General features: G+C 42.9%; 2 protein-coding genes across 4 annotated transcripts in view; one reads left to right on the top strand and one right to left on the bottom strand.

The window, feature by feature from the left end:
- The window catches only part of btbd17b (BTB (POZ) domain containing 17b), a 134,438-nt gene that overhangs the window by 52,275 nt on the left and 64,411 nt on the right, over positions 1-17,752 (top strand). The window lies entirely within an intron of this gene.
- Positions 1,920-16,575, bottom strand: gpr142 (G protein-coupled receptor 142). Its single transcript, XM_048555640.2, has 2 exons — positions 16,440-16,575; positions 1,920-2,704 (listed from the first exon to the last, which is right to left on the bottom strand). Exons 1-2 carry the CDS (start codon positions 16,573-16,575, stop codon positions 1,920-1,922), a joined length of 921 nt encoding a protein of 306 aa, XP_048411597.2.

Genomic DNA, 17,752 nt, shown 5'->3' with positions numbered 1-17,752 from the left:
AGGCAGGGACATTATCACTGCACTACATGAGTTGGAGAGGAACAGGGATGATGCAAATCAGGACAAGCTGCTGGAAGGGGGAAGAAGAGTAGGGCTCACGTCAGGAGGTCACATTAGGTCAGGTTATTCGGTTTCTCCAATCTGAACTTGAGCTCAGTGAAGAAAAGTATTACATATTGTCCATGCTCCAGTAAGATCATCCACACTTAAATCTGCCACCCACCGGTGCCGTAATGTAAACCCAGAACAGGGTGAGGTGCTAATGGCTGTGAATGTGCCAATTGTCATGAACTTTTATGCCACTGTTTTCTTCCAGCTGGAGCTGGAGATGGTTGCAAAATTGCATAATGTCCACTCCCTCAAGAACCTGGCAGAAATTACAAGAGTCATTGTTTGCTATCCTGCTTTATGATGCCATTGTTCTGTGGCACCCTGCTGTGCCATCTGCCTTTGAGTCACTAAAACAAACCCTGGGTTGGCTCTAGAACACCAAGGACTATCTAGTGACAACAGGATAACGGTGCTCAGATGTGTCACAGAGGATTCAGCATCAGTGGCTTCAGCACCAGCCATCAGCCTTGGCCTCAGCAATAGCCGTATCAGTTGTGGCCACCACCATCTCTTCTGTGAAGGTTAGACAGGCCTGCTCCCCTCCAGATAGCTCCTGTTTCCACAAATCCTAAACCCGCTTTCTCTCGAAAGGAAAGAGTGACCTGTGGACTCTGGCACTTTGGTCCAAGGAGTGGAAGTGCTGGATCAGACCCTCTGGCCAATCAGATTGGTCAGCTGATCTCTGAGGCTGGATTTCCTGTCAAATGAGGAGTGGGGAATCTTACCTCCAATGGCTGTGAGGCAAGCGACATTGTTGGGACGGTATTCTCAAATGCAGTGTAGATGTGGTGCTCACAGAGGAAACTGCAGATCTAAGTTAATCCAGTGCATCATTTACACAGGCATTCAGAACATTAATCACAGTAGTAATACTGAGCTGCCTTAAAGAGCTGGCAGATCACATCAGTGCTTTGAATGATTAAGGGTTGCTCATTAAGGAACAGACATTCAGTTTTGAGAACTTCTATTTTTTTTTCATCTTTGATGGCCAGGAGGACTCTACAGGAGATGTTGCATAAATTGCTTCAAATATACAGAACAGAAATCAGACATTCAGGCCGAATGATCTATGTCAGTGTATATGCTTCACACAAAGCTCCTCCCAATCCTATCAACATGACTTTCTGTGGATTTCTCTTTTATAAGCTTATCTTGCTTCCCTGGGAATGCACCAAAAAACCTTTGCAGCAAATCTGTTTGCTAAATGTAATTCAGGTCAGTTTCCATGCTGCTTTACTAAGAAGCCATGAAACTCTCAACTGTGGGATTGTTAATTAAGTGCCTTGGGATAGGTTAACATGCAAAAACACATGCAAGCTTCTTTTGAAGAACTGGAATTTCTCAAGCTTCAATTTTATTCATGATGGCACTTCAATAAGTTGTGTGCCATAAAAATTTTGATTAGATTGATATAAATTATTTCAATACTTAAACCTCTGCCAAAAAATATTGGTTGAATGTAAACTGACAATCAGCTACAGAATGGGACGTGGGCAAATTCACTTCCCTTCCCCTTTAATTCAGAGTTGCAAATGCATTTTGTTTCAATCTCACCTCTACATTCTCCTGGAAGGTACGTCTCATTTGAGGAGTCTTAAAAGATTGAAATGAATATTGAAATATGGAAATGAATTTTTGTTTTGATTCACATGCAACCTCGCAACAAAGCATTCGCTTGTGACAACATTTTGACTCATTGTTGGTTTAAATATACCTTCACCACATTTTGTAACATGTAATATTTCAAGACAAGTCAATCTTCCCAAAATTTCCCACGGGTTGCAGTTGTGAAAGAGGGTTGTGTCCCCTCATTGCTTACAGAGTGACTGGATGACTTCTTTCACTGTGATACGAAATTGCTTGCTCACAAAGCAATACAGAAAAAAGTTGACCGCTGTACTCATCAATGCCAGCATGTTGGCCAAATCAAGCATCAGGTGAACCTTCCAGTTCTTGTTGACAGATGCGACGTACAGGTGATAAATAATAACAATGGTCCGAGGTGCCCAAAGGATGACAAAGACGGTGGTAACTGCCAGGAGAATGGCTGTGGTTTTACCTGAACGACTTGTCAATGCTTTCTTCTTTTTCAGTTTGTAGATGATCAACGAGTTTACAATCAAAAATACCGTGCATGGAATAAAATATATAATGAAACAATGCATCCATATAAGTACTTGATCGAGACTAGTGGGCGGGTTACTCACTCGCCAAAGATCAGACCACCAATAAAATGGGACACCTGTGATTAAAGAAATGACAAAGACAGTCGCTATTATTTTATGGGTGCGTTCAGGGTATGACACCATGCGATATTTCAGTGGGTGGCACACAGCAAAATAACGGTCAATCGTCATTGGCACAGTAATCCAGATGGAGGCATGGTTGGCGGCAAACTCCAGGATGCTGACAGTATGCACCATTGTAGCAGGGATCTTACGGTGAAGAATGGCTGTCTCCAAAATGAAGCCGACAAATATGATGAAAAACTGAGTGAGGATATCTGAAGCCGAGAGGGCCAAGAGGTAGCAATACGACGATTTCTGTGTCTTGATGGCTAGCCGTGAGAGGACAATTACATTCAGGATGTTTACTGAAAGCAAAAAGAGCATGTTAGCGAATGATTCTGCATTTTGTGTAACAGGGCAGATGTCACAATTGGTATATTATCTGTTGGCATTATATCATCTTAGAATAAAGGGTCATAGGTTATCAGCCAGTATACTGCAGGCATTACTGAACTGCAACAGTGTCTTGCTAAAGATTGCATATAAGGAACTTCAAACCTAAATATTGCCACTTATTCAGTTCTATCCAACTCTAATTACACCTTTACTGACAGCAAACTGCTCTCAATACCAAGCAATTGCTATTCTCATTTGAAATTTATGTGCAGGCCTTCTATGCTTTCATCCTTTGCAGAATGTGCTTTCCAACCTCACCACTTGTAATGTATGTTTTTCTTCTCTTGCAGTCACTTTTTGCCCATTCTAATGTTCATCCTCCATAATTTACAACCCGCACCAATATCATCCAAGTCATCTATTACATCTGCTGTGCTGAGGTGTGCAATTAATTCAGTCAGTGACTGTCGCTAGGCATCTGATAAATGTCTCCACTGTGGAAGTGCTCCTGCAGCCCATTAACAATGCCTGGCTGAAGATTAATTCTACTCCTCTAAGCAGAGCTGCTGGAGTGAGTTACTAGTTTCAGAATAATTACCTTACAGTTAATGTCTTGGTGTTACAGCTTTAAACACAAGACTTTTCATGATTGCAAAACAAATCCAAAGTAGCTGTTGGAAGAAAGGCAGTGACTTTATTCTATTCAAAATGTGACATGTTTCTTTGATAAGTTACGATGCACATCTATTCTGTGAATCTCAATTGGCAAAATAATTTCTGCTATGAACTGGAAATATATAGCAGTATTTATTTCACACCAGAAAATAAGAGTGTACTTAGTAAAACAAATATTTTATTCCATTAATTCTGTTCTTTTCACAATTCCTGCTTTGAATACATAGCCAATGACTTTATTCCATTCTATTAATCTTCCAAGGGAAAATTCCTTACAAATGATTATTGGTCCTCCTAAGGATATTGAGAAAATCATCAATCTCACTCTTCCAACATCAATTCCTGCACTGTTTCTTTTTACAGACAATGGATTCTCGCTCAATGACTACCTTGAATTATCTTAGTTTTTTAAAAATTTATTCAAGGGATGAGTGCATTACTGCCTAGGTCAGCATTCATTACCTATCCCCAGTTGCCCAGAGGGCAGTTAAGAGTCAACCATGTTACTGTGAGCCTGGAGTTACACATAGGCCAGACCAGGTAAGGATGGCAGTTTCCTCCCCCAAAGGAAATTAGTGAATTGGTTAGGTTTCTCCAACAATCTTACACAGTCATCGCTAGAATCTTAATTCCAGGTATTTGTTTAATTCAGATTCCACCATCTGCCATGATTTGAACCTGGGTCCCCAGAATATTACTTGGGTTAACAGCCCGACAATAATATCACTAGTCTATTGCCTCCCTGTAGTAGTACCATTCTAAACATTAAGACCAATGATTGGTGACTTTATGATAAGAAATAAACAAAATGACTAAGTACATGCAGGGCTTAAGTCAATGCTCATGTTTGGAAAGGACAATATGCAGGATTATTATATGCATGAGCAAGTGATTAGGAATAAATAGCTATTTCAGGAGCCAGTACAAGCTCCAAATGACCCAGAATGGCCTCCTTTTATACAATTCAATTGAGTCTATTCCTCTTTAGTCATGGAAAATCAGGATTTAATGGATTGTATCAACCAAATAGCTTGTAGGTGCTTAAGATGTATTAAAATGTCATTTTGTTGGTCGTGTTGTGATTAATTATCAGTTTCCATTTCCACTAACAACTTTCCATTTAGTTAACTGTAGTGATTTTCAGTTAAAAATATCCAATTTTCAAATTTTTTTAAAATAGCAAATGATAACCTGGAAAGATTAACATTCCAGAGTTTGTGGCAGACAAAACCAAACCCTTAAAAAAATGTTTAATTATTGCATTGTGGACTTGGCAGATCTGCCCTCCAGTGGATTTAGGGAAATGAATGGACAAGAGAAGAGACCAACACAGGAACAAGCAGCACAGTGAGGTTCCAACAGAAGCTACAGAGGCTGCAGATGGCACTGTGCTATGCCATCGCCTGGAAGCCATGGAGGGGCTGAAATTACTCCATGCCAACCATGTGAACTGGGTTTGAAGCAAATTGTCTGTCAAATCTTTTCACTGCCCCGATCTTTTCATTGCAATTTGCAAAACAATATTTCAAACTCTTTTTGGAGATTTACTTCCTCATCTCACATTAACTTGGGTTGAGGTTAAAAATCTTGACAATAGAAAATAGAAGGAAAATAGAAAAGAGTTTGTCAAAGATTATTAATGAGCCTGTTTTGCCAGTTTAACCCACTTGACCTGTAGTAGTATAGATTATTTATAGAAATCAATGACTCTGTTAATCCAGTTCTGGCCCCTTTCACATTCCCATTTTCCACGTTGACTCTAATAACATTTAGGCTCTGAATCAGGGATTCTTAAAGTGGGGAGGATGGAGGGTGATGGTGATTGGGACCCCATATGGACTCACGAGCTGAAACTTGGGGGTGACAGATTCGGAGGAAGCAATAGCTTCAGTCAGAGGTGTTGTAATAGCTGTTCTCTCTCTTACAGGCATGCACTATCACAGATCCCAACCCATCCCCAGCCACACTGTTAGATCTTACTGATAATTTTCCAGGCTTAAAATGGGATGACAGTGTGATAATATCTGGGAAGCACCGCCCTAAGCTCTGGAATTCCCTCCCTTAGTGCCACTGCCTTTTACTCTTCCTTGACATTCCTTAAAGCTACTGACCAAGCTGTTGGTCAGCTTTTCTAATTTCTCTCTGTGATTCAATGTCAAGTTTTGTCTGACAATTTTGTTTGAAGTTCTTTGGAAGGTTTACTATGTTGAAGATGCTATGTAAATGAGAATTATTGCTTTTGATATTAGAGTCAGACAGAACTTTGTTTGAAGTTAGAATTTTCATAGCCATGTACGTGTGTATAGATTTAAAAATCTAGTAATTCCCCCATCATACTTCTGACGTCACACTTGAAAGTGTCAAAAATGGTACCATTAGAGGAAGACAGTGGACAGGCTTGCTGACTGACCCAGTGGTATTAATCTGGCATCTCTCCAAAATCAGGAAGCAAGGATCACATATTTTTCATCAGTCTCACAAAGTACCCAGCGTAGACCCCACTGCACAGGGATAGGTTAAGTTAAGACATTTCTCCAGCACTTCTTGATTTTATTTCAGCATCTATAGTATTTCTCTTTAATTTCAGTCCAGCGGAGTATATTCTTTTAATTCATTTACAGCTTATGTTTGCATTTTTTTTTCATTTTAAAGAACAGGGATTTAAACAGATCGTATTGAACTAGGGAGTCATACAGTGGAGAAGAGGCCCTTTGGCCCATTAATTCTTTACCAACGTGTCTACACGAATCCATCTTTCCAGCATTGGCCCATAGCCTTGAATACTATGACATTTTAAGTGCGCATTCACACTCTTTGTAAAGATTGTGTGGTTTCCTGCCTATATTTCCCTCCAAGGCAGCACATTCCTCATTCCTACCATCCTCTTGGAGAAATGTGATTTCCTGTAAAGCGCTCTACACCTGGCCCTTGTTATTGATCATTCCAACTAAGGGCAACAGCTGCTTCCTACCAATCCTGTCTGTGCCCCTCGGAGCTTTGTAGACCTCAATCAGGATCCCCCACCCCTCAGCCTGCTCTGCTCTAAAGAAAACAACTCAAGCCTATCCAGACTCCCTTCATAGCTAAAATGCTCCAACCAGGCAACATCCTGGTAAATCTCCTCCGCACCCACCTCTCTGAAATTCTGGCTCTAAGTTTTTGCAAACTGAGCTTCAGTTACAACTTTCCCAGTTGAACACAAGCCCATTCCCACCTGGCTATCACAAGCACATAGTCTCCAAACTAGGGAGCAGAATGGAAACTTGAGCAGGTAAGTCAGAGGTAGTGAGGCCAGCTGTATTGCCACACCCTGCCCGACATGAGCTACCACACAGAGTGTGGAATTAGCTCGTGCCTTTCTGGAGCAAAAACAGCAGATGCTGGAGAGACTCAGCAGGCCTGGGAGCATTGGTAGAGAGAAAAACATTTCGACTCCAGTGATGTTTTTGAGCTTTTGTGGCTTAAGTGTCTTGGCGGAACATTGCAAGCTACAGGTGATCAACAAATCATTGAGATAGCTTAAAAGATGAGATGTCTAGAACGTAAAACTAAACATTGTCACCTATGAAAGAAGGCACGTGGGTAAGTATTCCTTCCTATGAATAAGACTCCTTTCACCTTATAGCCTAAAGATAGTGTGCATTTTGTAGATGAAGCTGAATTTGTGGAAATTACACTGTGCAATTGACGCATGATTTCTGACCGTTTCCTCTGTTTTATGGCTCCATCATTGTTGCAGCTGTACAGGATATTGGTGATAATAAAGTGTGAAGCTGGGTGAACACAGCAGGCCAAGCAGCATCTCAGGAGCACAAAAGCTGATGTTTCGGGCCTAGACCCTTCATCAGAGAGGGGGATGGGGTGAGAGTTCTGGAATAAATAGGGAGAGAGGGGGAGGCGGACCGAAGATGGAGAGAAAAGAAGATAGGTGGAAAGGAGAGTATAGGTGGGGAGGTAGGGAGGGGATAGGTCAGTCCAGGGAAGATGGACAGGTCAAGGAAGTGGGATGAGGTTAGTAGGTAGGAGATGGAGGTGCGGCTTGGGGTGGGAGGAAGGGATGGGTGAGAGGAAGAACAGGTGAGGGAGGCAGAGACAGGCTGGGCTGGTTTTGGGATGCAGTGGGTGGAGGGGAAGAGCTGGGCTGGTTGTGTTGTGCAGTGGGGGGAGAGGACGAACCTGGCTGGTTTTGGGATGCGGTGGGGGAAGGGGAGATTTTGAAGCTGGTGAAGTCCACATTGATACCATTGGGCTGCAGGGTTCCCAAGCGGAATATGAGTTGCTGTTCCTGCAACCTTCGGGTGGCATCATTGTGGCACTGCAGGAGGCCCATGATGGACATGTCATCAAGAGAATGGGAGGGGGAGTGGAAATGGTTTGCGACTGGGAAGTGCAGTTGTTTATTGCGAACTGAGCGGAGGTGTTCTGCAAAGCGGTCCCCAAGCCTCCGCTTGGTTTCCCCAATGTAGAGGAAGCCGCACTGGGTACAGTGGATGCAGTATACCACATTGGCAGATGTGCAGGTGAACCTCTGCTTAATATGGAATGTCATCTTGGGGCCTGGGATGGGGGTGAGGGAGGAGGTGTGGGGGCAGGTGTAGCATTTCCTGCGGTTGCAGGGGAAGGTGCCAGATGTGGTGGGGTTGGAGGGCAGCGTGGAGCGAACAAGGGAGTTACGGAGAGAGTGGTCACTCCGGAAAGCAGGCAAGGGTGGGGATGGAAAAATGTCTTGGGTGGTTGGGTCGGATTGTAGATGGCGGAAGTGTCGGAGGATGATGCGTTGTATCCGGAGGTTGGTGGGGTGGTGTGTGAGAACGAGGGGGATCCTCTTTGGCCGGTTGTGGCGGGGGCGGGGTGTGAGGGATGTGTTGCGGGAAATGCGGGAGACGCGGTCAAGGGCATTCTCGACCACTGTGGGGGGAAAGTTGCGGTCCTTGAAGAACTTGGACATCTGGGATGTGCGGGAGTGGAATGCCTCAGCCTGGGAGCAGATGCGGCGAAGGCGGAGGAATTGGGAATAGGGGATGGAATTTTTGCAGGAGTGTGGGTGGGAGGAGGTGTATTCTAGGTAGCTGTGGGAGTCGGTGGGCTTGAAATGGATATCAGTTACAAGCTGGTTGCCTGAGATGGAGACTGAGAGGTCCAGAAAGGTGAGGAATGTGTTGGAGATGGCCCAGGTGAACTTGAGGTTGGGGCGGAAGGTGTTGGTGAAGTGGATGAACTGTTCGAGCTCCTCTGGGGAGCAAGAGGAGGTGCCGATACAGTCATCAATGTAATGGAGGAAGAGGTGGGGTTTGGGACCTGTGTAGGTGCAGAAGAGGGACTGTTCCACGTAACCTACAAAGAGGCAGGCATAGCTGGGGCCCATGCGGGTGCCCATGGCCACCCCCTTAGTCTGTAGGAAGTGGGAGGAATCGAAAGAGAAGTTGTTGAGGGTGAGGACTAGTTCGGCTAGGTGGATGAGGGTGTTGGTGGAGGGGGACTGGTCGGGCCTGCAGAACAGGAAGAAGCGGAGGGCCTTGAGGCCATCTGCATGTGGAATACAGGTGTATAGGGACTGGACATCCATGGTGAAAATGTAGTGTTGGGTGTCGGGGAATTGGAAGTCCTGGAGGAGGTGGAGGGTTTGGGTGGTGTCATGGACGTAGGTAGGGAGTTCCTGGACCAAAGGGGAGAAAATGGAGTCCAGATAGGTGGAGATGAGTTCGGTGGGGCAGGAACAGGCTGAGACAATGGGTCGACCAGGGCAGGCAGGTTTGTGGATTTTGGGAAGGAGATAGAAACGGGCCGTGCGGGGTTGGGGAATAATAAGGTTGGAGGCTGTGGGTGGGAGGTCCCCTGAGATGATGAGGTCATGGATGGTGTTGGAGATGATGGTTTGGTGCTCGGGGGTGGGGTCATGATCATGGGGCCGGTAGGAGGAGGTGTCGGAGAGTTGGCGTCTGGCCTCGGCGATGTAGAGGTCAGTGCGCCATACTACCACTGCGCCACCCTTGTCTGCGGGTATGATGGTGAGGTTGGGGTTGGAGCGGAGGGAGCGGAGGGCTGCCCGTTCTGTGGGGGAGAGGTTGGAGTGGGTGAGAGGGATGGAGAGGTTGAGGCGGTTAATGTCTCGACGGCAGTTGGAGATGAAGAGGTCGAGGGAGAGTAGGAGGCCTGGGGGTGGTGTCCAGGAGGAAGACTTGTGTTGGAGGCGGGTGAAGGGGTCAGTGGAGGGAGGGTTAGGTTCCCAGTTGAAGAAGTAAGAGTGGAGGCGAAGGCGGTGGAAAAACTGCTCTATGTCCACACGTGACTGGTATTCGTTGATGTGTGGTTGTAGGGGGGACAAAGGTGAGCCCCTTGCTTAGGACTGACCTTCCGTCCTCAGTCAGTGGGATGTCTGGGGGGATGGAGGGATATCGGTGAGGCCACTTTTAGAATACTGCTTCCAATTCTGGTCAGCCTGCTATAGGAAGGATGTTGCTAGACCAGAAAGGGAACAGAGAGAAAAATAATTACAAGGATATTGCTGGGACTGGAGAGTTTGATTTATAAGGAGAAGTTGGATAGGCTGGGACATTTTTACCTGGAGCATTGGAGGCTGAGGGGTGACCTTATAGTACCATGAGGAGCATAGATAAGGCGAATAGCCAAGGTCTTTTTCCAAGGGTAGGGGAGTCCAAAACTAGATGGGATAGGTTTCTGGTGAGAGGGGAAAGATTTAAAAGGGACTTGAAGGGCAACGTTTTCACACATGCACTGGTGCATGTGTGGAACGAACTGCCAAAGGAAGTGGTACAGGCAGGTACAGTTATAACACTTAAAAGGCATTTGGGCAGGTACATGAATAGGAAAGCTTTAGAGGGATATGGGCTAAGTGTAGACAAATGGAACTAGTTCAGTTCAGGAAACCTGGCTGGCACGGGTGAGTTGGACTGAAGGGTTTATTTCAGTGCTGTAAAACTCTATGACTGTATGTGAACTCAACAGCAAAGAATGAAGGTCAGTCATGCGCAGAACAAGACTACACTTGACACTCTGGTTCACAAATGTGACCATTATTGATGTTAAATCCCACAAGAACATAATTGGCCTTCAGATGCCTTCAGTTCATCACGGGAAATATAATTTTTGGCTAACAATGGAACTTTAAATCATCAATGTGGCTTCACCATCTGGTAAACGTGCCTAATATAATCATGTAATGGTCTAACTTGTGCAGGAACCGACTCCTGACTTTTGGCCCCAGAATCTGTAGTTTTCCATGTGAAAAATATTGTGTATAAGAGTCAATACCATACCCCCAACCCAAAATCCTTCACTTTCTATGTACATTGTGCTAGTTTTGGGAATATGGAGTATGAGTCTTCATCACAACTGCCTTATTTCTCTTTAAACACAGAAATAGTGGAAGAAAGACTGGAACAGCCATTCCCTGCTGAATTCAAAACTGTAGCCAACGATCAATGTCAGTGTCATTGTTAAAAACTGAAAGAACTGCTCATGCTTTAAATCAGTAACAAAAACAGAAGTTGCTGGAAAAGCTCAGCAGGTCTGGAGGCATCTGGGAAGAAAAAATCAGAGTTAATGTTTCTGGTCCAGTTCTAAGGAAGAGTCACTCAACCCGAAATGTTAACTCTGATTTTTTTTCTTCACAGATGCTGCCAGACCTGCTGAGTTTTTCCAGCAATCTCTGATTTTGTTCAATGTTGTTGGTGGTTCAGGAGTTCCAAAGACCTGCCGTGGACTTCAATGCCCATGCCAATATTATTTGGGTTTAAAAGTTGACCCCTCTACTTAATGATTAAACGTTTGATCTCAAAAATTCGACTTGTGCAAAAGTTTATATAGTGGAACCAAAGAAATAGAAGTTACTCAGGAAATAATTTCCCCAAACATTAGATGAGGCATTATACATTTTTCTTAATCTTTGCTACAAATGCTGACAACATTGTTGAAATGATTTTCCTCTGCATTTTGATCTGAGATCAGTGAGGTCATTAAGGACGCTTTAATGATCTCCTCTTAGGAAATGATACTGCCCTTTTAAATGGGTTAGGTTAATAGCATCTATTGCCTGAAATTTAACATTAACAAATGGAATATATGTCATCCTGTAAAGGCCATTTAGAAATCTCCTGCTGATTTGAGTCAGAAGTTCCAATGGTCCAGAGTGCAGTATGGATAAACAACAACTGATTTGTTTAAACATGGAGAGGATAGATCTGAATTTAGTTAAGCAATGTCGAGTGCAGTGCCACCTGAGGAATAGTAATTTCTCCCAATGTCATTAAGCATCTGTAATTCTACTGGGGACTCGCAGTCAAACTGTAATGTAATTTTTCTGTACTTTAAAGAGGCTGGGCAGAACCATTCATTTTTACAGAAATCAGTCTTTGGTGACAACATTATCTCCACTTCATTGCTATCAAGAATAATAGAGAGGGAGACAGAGAGAAACAGAGAATGCTAGTTTGTCTTTATATACTTGTTGACAGCAATATTCCCAGGACTGAAAATGAATGAAGGAAAACATGACAAATTGAACATCATCTGGAAAATGTTTGAGGCAAATTCCTTAAACTCTTTCAAAAGAAAATGTGCACAGCAGAGAACAGGGAATAGGACAATACCACTGAAAGACTGTGATGAAGTAGATGTAATGAGCAGGGATTACTGTGAGTGCAGACTCATTTGGCCAACTATTTCTGTGAGTATGTGTAATTTTAAAGCCGATTGTTCACTCACCAACCTGCTGAATTATGCTGCAATTTACAGACATTATATTGGCAACAGAAATGGGAAGTCTGTTCACTGTTTCTGAGTCAACGGCAAGTTTGATCAGTGTCTTCTGCTGTAAGATTCCATCAGATGGACTGCAGGACATGCAGAGAAAGTGACTCAACTTACTTGTGAATGCCATGCTATCTGTACCTTATTTTTAACTGTCACCTCTTGGGTCCCTGCCAATCAGCTTTGACTAGTTGATGATTGGTTTGTTACTATATAGATTCTAGACCAGATAGACAGTGTACCTTTCAGACAGTTACATGACATCACAACGTATGATATTTTAGCACAAAAGTATCTGTACTCATCCTCCGCCACAGTTCCAGAGCAATGGGGTTCAGTATAGTGTGTTCATTCAGTCAGTTGCGTGAGTGTTATGTATAACACTATCAACAAGCACAGAACCTAGACATGGTATAAGTCTGTGATATTAAAGCAATGTAAATTATTAATGTTGTTCATGAACAAATGTTGTCTAAATTGTACGTTAAGTAATTAAAAGCTAATGATGACAGCTCGTTAGTTGTAGCGAGTAGGTACTAAAAGGCTGAAAACATATCAGTTGTTTCTCATCATTGACCTGATTTCAAAATTGAAGTTAACAACAAAGACCAAAGTGCTATAATTTGGAGAAGAAACATTTGTGAGAACTTATTCTCTTGTTGGAAGAAAAACGAGAGGCCACAGCTATGTTGAAATCAATCTTAAAAGAAATTATGGCTTAGAAAATCTCTCAGTAATTGGTAGGAGTTGTCATGGTATCTTCAAGGGAAAATCATTTTTAACCAATTTGTTGAAGTTCTTTGATGGAGTCATGTGTGCTGTGGATAATAGAACATCAATAATCAAATAGAATAGCAATTTATCGTCATGTGCACTTTTACAAATAAAGAGTGAAAGGTTTTATAAGTCGCCATGCCATGGCACCCAAGTTAATGACAGAAGTCCTAAATAAGAAGAAAGAAAAAGCTCATCACAGTTCAACTAACAGCTCCTGGTTTCACGGTGTGCTGGAAAAGAGGGCTGAAAACGCCACAAAGGCCGGGCCGAGAGTGCCACACTAGGCCCAAACCACCCTACCACACTAAGATGAGGCATCTACACCAGGACTAGAGCTTCGCACTGGGCCTTTGGAAGAGCCGGAAGCCAGCACCGAAGCAAGGATGAGACGTCCACGCCAAGATGAGACCTCCATGCCATGACTAGACCTACACCCCAGGCTGCTGGAAGACCCGGAAGCTGCCGAAGATGACTTCCATGATGAAATGACACCTCCACGCTGGGACAAGACCACCAGGTCAGGCCAAGACTGCCCCTCCAGGACAACGCTGCTAGGCCAGGAGACTAACACACCAGGAGACCACCACTCCAGTAGACCGCCCCACCAGACACCAGGCCTATACCGCCGTTCCGGGCCTTTGGAAGCCACCTCATAAGTGGGCCTGGGCAAGGAGAATATGCCTTCTGCTGAAATCAGTAAAAGAAGACAAGGCATCATAATGAATAGAAACATTAAAAAGAAGCGTAGGAAGAAAATAAAGGAAAGTGGATGAAGTAAATGAGCTCTGGGCCTCTGGGCTGAGGAGCCTGCTGCCATCTTGATAAAGGAGAAAGGGAAATCTTTAGATATTCTGTACTTGGATTTCCAGAACCATTTGAAAAAATGCCATATCAAGAGTTATTGTGGAAAATACAAGAGTATGATATAAAGGGAACATATTGCCATGGATAGAAGATTGGCTTGCTGGCTTCGAGTATTTCCCTGATTGGCAGGAGGTAATAAGAAACATCCAATAGCTGTCTGTGTTGGGGCATCAGCTTTTTACAATTTACATCAATGGTCTAGCTGGGGGGAGTGAAAGCATGACAGCTAAATGCACAGAAAGCACCAAGATTGGGTAGGAAAGTCAAAGCTCTGAAGAAATATCATTGGACTCAAAAAATCAATTCTGTTTCTCTCTCCATAGATGCTGCTACATCTGCTGACTTCTCCCATACTTTCAGTTTTTATTAAAGATGGGAAGGTATGTTGAGAAGAAGACACAAGGTGTTTGCAGATGGAGATAGATAAGTTGAGTGAGTAGGCAGTTGAAGTATAATGTGGGAAATTCTGAAGTTAACTTTGGCACGAAGAATAAAAAAGAACAAAGTATTACTTAAATGGAGAACGATTGAGGACTTCTGAGATGCAGAGGGATTTATATATTCTGGTTCAAGAATCACAATTAGTTAGTATGCAGGTACAGCATATAATCAAGAAATTAATGGTATTCTATTTTTTAGTATGAAAGGGATTGAGCATGAAAGCAGGATTAAGCAAAATACAGCTGCTAGAAATCTGAAATAAAAACAGAAATTGTGAGAGAAACTCAACATCCATGGAGAGAGAAACAGCGTTCACATTTTGAGTCCAATATGACTGTTCTGCAGAACTGAAATTGATGGCTTTTATGCTGTTGACAGAGATGGAGGAGGAGAGGGGAGGTGGAGTGAGGGAAACAGGTTGTGAAAGTATCCCGAACAAGAGAGAAAGGGGTTGCTAATTACGGTAAGAGGAGAGGTGGAAATGTGAAATAGGCCTGTTGCTCATCTTCCTCCTCTGTCAACAAAGGATGTAATGTTACAAGGAAATCATAAAAACATGGGGAAAGGTACAAGCTAAAACAAGAGAAACCTGGAATATGCTAACACGTCAGGATAGGCTTTCACTCCAAACTCAAAGTCCCATTGGATATTTTGGATTAAAGACGGGATTTAGAAAATAATTTAACAACCTAGGTCAACCCCAAGAATGAGTAGAAAAATGATTGGAAATCGAGCACCCAATCCTGCAGCCAGAGGGAAGCCAGCTGTCTCAACAAGGAAGGATTAAATTGTAACTGAATTGATCAGCTAAATGTTGTATATATTTTATCTTCTGCAGACTATTGTTGGCACATTGCTCACATTGAAGAGTTAAATTGCAACACTACCTATGCTTTGCTCAGGCTGTAGAGTGAAATCTATGTATAATATGGTAAATCATTAAATGGAACTCATGTGCCTCATTCCTCATTAATCTGGTTGGGCCTGAGGCCTTAACACCAGTGAACTGCTAATATAAATTCAGTTATAGATTTAGAAAGGGAAATTATCAATGTATCTGCCAGAACCTGGAACATTACATGACTTTTGCATCCATTATACATCTTCTGTGCTTTGGGACTCGGTAGCACTTATCCACAAAGTCAAAGACATCTTGGTGAGGCCTCAAATCTAATTTCATGAATGTTAGCACTGGTTGTTCCAACAAGATGTTTGTTGATAAATACATTTCACCAATTATGGCTTTTAGAAGCCTGAAGAAAAAATAAAGTTTTAGAAAAGAATTGCAGTGTTCACTGTTATATCCATTTGTCTGAAAGCTGAGATTGCTGCCTTCATTTATTTTATTACTTCACATCATCTGTGACCTATTTCAAATGCCTAATACTTGGCAAGCTATCGATTTGGCTTCACCACATGTTCTGCCATTGGCTCAGTGGAGCATTGCAATAAATTGGATTTACAGACCAATTTAATATTCCAGCACACGTGAGTACGGTACAGTACTTAAATGATGCGTTAATGTCCATCAGTTTAAAAAATCATCAGCAAACAAATGCCACAGTGCCTTAGAGGAATACAGAACATTGTTGCCTGACTGTTGATGTACTGATGTGATACTTTTAATAAGAATGCTGCAGATTCATTGGTTAGAAGAAGGTATAAATCTTATAATTATTAACCCCTCCACAGCAGAAAATTCCACATGCTGAGAATCAATTCTTTTTCAAATCTCTGTTTTAATGCTGATGTGATTATTTGAATTTATGTTCTTGTTTTACTCATCAGTAGAAGCAATTTTATTCTTAAGGAAGCTACAAACCTATCAGAAGCATCTTCCTTTAAAAGTTTAAAATGATCCAACTTCGCCTCACGTCCAACTTCCCAGCTTGCTCCTTGTAACCCTTGACTCCCCTTGCCATGCAAAAAACTGATTGACTTCATCTTGAATGTCTTTTGACTATTTCTTCTAACTTAACTTCCATAAAGAACCTTGACAGGTGTCTATAGATTAGAGAAGCTATGTAAATGCAAATCTTTGTGGCTGCATAGCCTATTCTGTCTTCAGCAGAACAAGTGACATTGCTAAATTGTACTTCCGAATGTTCATTTGAACAAGATTTAAATTCTCAATGCCATTGAAATGATCGATGTGAAGAGGATGATGTGTGCACTCACCAGGTAACCCTAGACAGAGCAGGACACTATAGTAAATGACTGGGATAACTCCCAGAACACATGGTGATCTCTCATCGTTCGTCTCACCCAAATCTTGCCAAGGATCTGGGAATGTTCTATTGTGCTCTTCAATCATGTTCTTTGTCAGGAGGCGCATCAGAAGATCTGCAAAGTAAAGAATATTTGGTATTGCCTTTCCATTCAAAACTTATGCAGATGGGAGAGCCCATTGGTACATTTAATTAAGACTGTTGTGATTTGTCAACATGAAACCATCCAGGTCTCTGCAACCCCTCTGCTGAGTTGCACCAAATCTCATTCACCCATCCCTCCTGTCCTTGCTGACCTGCTGAGGTACATTTTAAAGAAAATGCCTCAATTTTTAAAATTCCGATCCCTTCATGATGGCATCTTTCCCTAAAACTTCTTTCATTATTTCTCTAATCATCTTATGCTCCTTTGAGTGTCTACTTTTCTCACATTCTGGTCTCCTGCTGCAATATTCCCAGTGTGTCTTCCCAGACTTCAATTACTTCATCACTGACAGCCAAGCTCTGATGTTGTGAAGCTTTGAGTACTGTGAGCAGATCTGAGCACCACATGCCAGGAAGGATATATTGGCCTTGGAGGGAGCACAATGTAGTTTTACAAAAATGATTCTTGGACTTCAAGGAGAGATTATACAAATTAGGCCCGTTTTCCCTTGAATTTAGAAAGTTAAGGGGTGATCTGACTAAAATCTTCTAGATATTGACAGGAAAAGACGGAGGAGATAAACTATATCCAATGGTTGGAAATTCTAGAATTGGGGTTATATTCTAAAAGTTAGGATCAGACAGTTAAGGAAAGATGTTAATCTCATAGAATCCCTACAGTATGGGGACAGGCCCTTCAGCCCAACAAGTCCACACTGATCCTGAGAGCATTCCACCTAGACCCATCCTCTATACCCACCTAATCTACACATCCCTGGACACTACGGGCAATTTAGCATGGCCAATCCACCTAACCTGCACGTCTTTGGACTGTGTAAGGAAACCAGAGCACTTGGAGGAAACCCATGCCGACATGGGCAGAATGTGCAAACTCGACACAGACAGTTGCCTGAGGCAGGAATCAAACCTGGGTCCCTGGTGCTTTGAGGCAGCAGTGCTAACCACTGAGCACCCCCCATCCCACCGCCACCTCCCCCCCCACCGCCCGCCCACCATTTCTACATACTTCTATATACAAAGGATAGTAGATGGCTGGAACCCTCTTCCACAAATGACAGTTGATGCTCAATCTGTTTTTAATTTGAAATATGAGATGGA

The sequence above is a fragment of the Stegostoma tigrinum genome, chromosome 22, assembly GCF_030684315.1.
Source record: "Stegostoma tigrinum isolate sSteTig4 chromosome 22, sSteTig4.hap1, whole genome shotgun sequence".
In the NCBI taxonomy this organism is placed as follows: domain Eukaryota; kingdom Metazoa; phylum Chordata; class Chondrichthyes; order Orectolobiformes; family Stegostomatidae; genus Stegostoma; species Stegostoma tigrinum.
Note: the sequence above shows the minus strand (reverse complement) of the source record. Positions and strands in the feature narration are given on the sequence as shown.